A 4,894-nucleotide genomic window follows, 5' to 3' on the forward strand; every position below is an offset into this window, starting at 1 on the left:
GAGGATTAGGATGAGGATGAGGAAGAGGAGGAGGAGGAGGAGGAGGAGGAGGAGGAGAAGGAGGAGGAAGAGGAGATTTTCACGGGTGACAGTCTAGTCTACTTGAATTTTCTACGGATGAAACGCGGATAATGTGCGCACGGACCGCCGCTGCACATCTTAGCCGATCGCAACGCATCGCATCGCATCGCAAGGACTGGCAGAAATTCGATTAGATCCTGACAGTCGGTTGTCAGACCGACGTTTAATGAATCATCCTGGCGGCGCGTAATTCGACTCGCGGCGCGATAATGCACAGTCTTCAGGGGGTGCACTTTCTATAAAAATAGGAGCGATCACTGGTGAGAAAAGATCAGACGGAATCTGCGACGATTTAAAACTTTGGCAGTCTGGCGGCTGCATAATGAAAGCGTTAATTACGTGCTTTTCTTGGCGGTTATGAACTTAAAATAGTTTGACTGCGACATGATGAATACCGAAGCCATCATTTTAACGGCAATATTAGACCGAGAGTGAGCGAGCGAGAGGGATGACGGGATGGTGGGATGGTGGGATGGCGAGTTTGAGGAAGGGGGGTTGGTTGGTTGGTTGGTTGGTTGGTTGGTTGGAGGGAAGAGAGGCAGGCGGACGATGAGGGGAGGAGAGTGAGAGAGTAAGCGTGATGGGAGCGCGGGAGGGTGGGGTGGAAATATGACTTTTATGAAATGTAATAAACCTTGGAGCGGAATTGAATTAAATTATTTTCGGTTTTTGCTGACTCACTTTATATACAATAAGTGCTTCTTTCTCTTCCATTCGACTCTTTCGCTATCTCGAGGCAACATCTTGCGTTATTATTTCATATGTAAATGCTATTTTTACTTCATACACTCGTATCCATAAACGAAGATCTATCTATCTTTTCCATAATAATTTCCAATATCATTTAACATTATAAGTCTCATTGGGAGAGGTAAAAAAAATAAAAAAAAATTCGAAAATACCGTGTCATGCGATATTTCAGTCAGACATTTCTGATAAATAAAATTCAATTATGTATTTGAGTATCTTGCGAATGTCGATATTATAAAGCTGTCACTACCTTCCAAATACTTTTCTGATAGCGCGTTCATTCCAAAATTTCATTCAAACGACAAAGCCATCGAAATAAGCTCCGAAATAACGTAAAATATGCCCAAAGTGTTCGCCAATTTTAGTTTCGAAACTAATTGCGTTTCAAACTTAACGTGCCCACGATGCAATTACTGCCCTTTACAAAGTCACAACTATCGAAAGATAAATTTATCATTAATTTAATTATCAGTCTATGAGGCAATTATAACGATAACGCCATCCATATTTAAGCAGAGTCGCACTAATAATTCGCCTCCTCGACAAATTCGCTTCTATCGTTTGAACATTTCAAGTCACAGTTTTATCGGTTAAACGAGCATGTAACGACGTACGTGTCCATACGCCAATAATAAAATGTTCCGTCACAGAGACGTTGAAAGCGTTAATTTGTTAATTGTCAAATTTTGCAGTTGGTCCTGAACTCGATGCACAAGTACCAGCCGCGCATCCACCTGGTGAAGCGTCCGGACGGCGAGAACCGCGAGCCCATCGAAGACTTGGAGCGCGAGCCACACAAGACTTTTGTGTTCCCCGAGGCTATTTTCACCGCTGTCACCGCTTATCAGAATCAGCTCGTAAGTCGATCCTTATATTGTAGCGCCACATGTCATTATCTACTGTCGCACTCTCGTCCCTCTTCCAACTACCGGCCAGACTCATTCCCACCAGTCCCTTTCCCCGTCACAGGCAGCGTCACCGAGCCACGAAGACTAAGCCCACTAGCGAGGATCTTGGTATCACGATTCCGCATCCCTCTCGTAGTTCCATGTTCTCGCTTACTTTAATAGAGCGCGATCGAGTCGTAAAGTTCGCGGTCCTCTACCCTCGGCAACGTCACGACGGCTTTGGCGATTCGATGAGAGTCGCCCGGGGCGTTCGGCTATCAGTCGCTCCCTCGTCCTTATTAATTGGTGCGCGATGAGGAGGCGACGGCTACGGCGTGTTGGCCACGAGCCCGTTAAAAATAATTGTCAAGCCGCGAAACGACACGGGGACAGCGTGGGCAAGTATCGACTGTGTATGTACCTACACGTACCCCCCAATGACTTTCTTTCATAAATTACTCGGCTCTCGCGTCTCGCGTCTCGCGTCTCGCGTCTCGCGTCTCGCGTCTCGCGTCGTTAAACGCGACTTTTTAATCTGCATTTTTATACTATAAATCACGCCTAGATTTACGACGAGCCCTGAAAAATAAACGGGGAAGTGGGAGAGCGAGAGGGAAAAGGGTGAAGAAAAAAAAAAAAAGAGCGCATTCATTTGCACTTGTGTAGACAAGAGTCGCGAACGTTTTGAGCGCTCGGCATTATCATATTTCACGATACACTCGTTCCCGGCCCTCGGAACACGCCTACATGTGTGGTCTCACTCGCTCGGCCCCCGTACACCCTCGCAGCAACGTCACTGCGTTCCCCGGGCGTCGCGGCGTCTTCCTTTTCCGGGATGTCCGCGCGCATTTCCGATGTCGACTGGCCATGCGCGCCCCTGACAATGGACCAGTGCCCGCGGTTTTGTGTCGCGCGTGTCCGTAACTATGACGGTCGCTAATTAGGCAGCCGGGGCATGACCGGGGCCACTACGGCCTCACCACTTGCCGTGTAACGGCGAGGCTCATCGGCCCGATCGCAAGTTTCGTCGTATGCTTAATCCGTGCCTCGTAAACCTGTCTTGCCCGTTAACTATATTACCGCATCGTCTGACTTCTTTGCCCGCTATTTTTAACGGATTATTTTCGTTGTATTAGAGCGGTTAGTCAGCCCTTTACACTCGCCCGTCAACCATCTCAAGCCGCGTTACACCGTACGCTTCATTACGCCTTTAGTGACGTTTTTTAAATTTACCGCTCCCTACCAATCCACACACGCACTCACACCCACGCACGCGTGCGCGCGGTCGATCGTTTGGCTATAGACACATTTTCGTGCTATTTATGCCGAGCGCAAAGATTTTTCTCCGCTATTCGACTCATCGGTTGGTCAGTATTACCTATTAAGCGCCTTATTTGTCGACGATATTAAATTATAATAAGAAACTGTATGGGTATAAAATTGCCTTCCCCTTAAGTATCCGCTTCTCCCATTCGTATCCTTAAGGAATCCATTACGCTTGTATTACATATTACCATACAGGCAATGAAATTTCGATAAGAGACATTTTTACAGAGAGAAATTTAAAAAATTTTTTTTTTTTGACATTATATAAAAGTGGTAATTTCATTATTTCATTATTTTCGATAAATATACAGCAATGCTTAGATGAGATTATTATAACATTCGATGTAAAAGAGCAACAAATAATCTTTAAAATTATATACTATTATAGTATCAATATTATAGAATATAACTATCGACGAAATTGAACTCAAATTATTCCATCATTTTATTTAATATAAATTCGATGAATTTATTAAGTACATAGTGAAGGGAGGGAGCCTCTTACATGCATAATATTTGTAAAAATAAGTATAAATGACGCACAGCAATGCGTAACTTAAGAATCTAAAAGTATAACTTTATCGTATACAATCGATAAAGATATTATTTATTACGTTTATAAGCTTATTAACTGTGCGTCAAGCATCATAGACACATAACTACGATACAACGAATGAAAATGGAATAATGAAATTTGGCAAGAAAACTAAAGATAATAAATAATACAGTGAATACAATCGTATTCGGAGATGAAATTTAAAATGTTAAAGAACCATGTTCCAGCAGCTCACAGATTGCACACATTGCGTTCGTTATTTTAATTTGTATATTGAACATTTTGCAAAACACATCCAAACTATTAATGATCGAACTAACGAGAATTATCCCTACGATCTTGTAAAACATCTCTACGGTCCAAAGCTCCAATTTCGTGTCAGTCGGCTCGTTGAAGACGCTCAAAGACCTAAAGCGACAATGCAACGAACCAAGTCGTAGGAAAGGCTCGAGCATCCGATGACGGTCCACCGGATTACGGGCGCGTATCTTCACGGCCCCACAAAGTCCGGGTGGTCGTCTCGTGCGCGCCCGACGATGATGAGGTGCGAAGGGACGACCTCTGGCGATTATCTCGGTCTTCCCCTCACCACCTGCCAACAGCAGTTGACGTGATCGGGGCGCGGCGCACGTGGCTGGTTTATCGCCCCGGTGAATACGCGGCGGTATCGGGCCCCTTTCGATTCGGTCCCCGCGTCTATAATTATATCGGCGTGGCGAGATTCGACACGAGCATAGCCCAGCCCCGCCATGTCCCAGGCGCCTCTTCTCTTTATCGCGCCAACCCCCCGTTGACCGATCGCGCGCCTCTTCTTCACGCTGCGCAGCTATTTTCGCGCAAACTTGGCCGAGCAGACGATATATTTCCATCCGACTTTAAACGCTCGGCGCACCTCCGTCACCATTCCTAACGCTGGATTCCATTTTTTCTAGTGTTTTTGTCGACCTCCTAAATGATAGGGGTTTATCCCCATCCTCACTCAATACACAGCCACTCGCACACACACTATCGCTCTCTATGCCACTCTCACTGCCCCTTCCACGATAATTCTGCTTATAAAACGAGGCTGGGCTTCGCGTGAAAAAGGCCGAACGTAGCGAATAAATTTAAATATGGGAACCGCATTTAAAGAGATTTATTTACATACAAGACGGCTATAAATAAGCCTTGAAAAGTCTAATCATCAATATTGAAAAAGACTGAAAATGCATTTGTTGAAGGTATTCAACTGCATCGCCACATTCCGGGGCTCCGCTAGTCGGGCAGGACTACCTTAACTTTCCTCCAATATAGC

At 45.2% G+C, this 4,894-nt stretch overlaps 1 protein-coding gene across 1 annotated transcript in view; it reads left to right on the forward strand.

Moving 5' to 3' along the window:
* Positions 1-4,894, forward strand: part of LOC105369041 (T-box protein H15) — a 51,842-nt gene that overhangs the window by 30,312 nt on the left and 16,636 nt on the right. Inside the window, exon 3 of the mRNA XM_011508282.1 lies at positions 1,524-1,688. Within this exon, the coding sequence (XP_011506584.1) occupies positions 1,524-1,688 (165 nt within the window). The remainder of the gene's footprint in view (positions 1-1,523; positions 1,689-4,894) is intronic.

Source organism: Ceratosolen solmsi, unplaced genomic scaffold (assembly GCF_000503995.2).
Source record: "Ceratosolen solmsi marchali unplaced genomic scaffold, CerSol_1.0 scaffold1, whole genome shotgun sequence".
Taxonomy (NCBI): domain Eukaryota; kingdom Metazoa; phylum Arthropoda; class Insecta; order Hymenoptera; family Agaonidae; genus Ceratosolen; species Ceratosolen solmsi.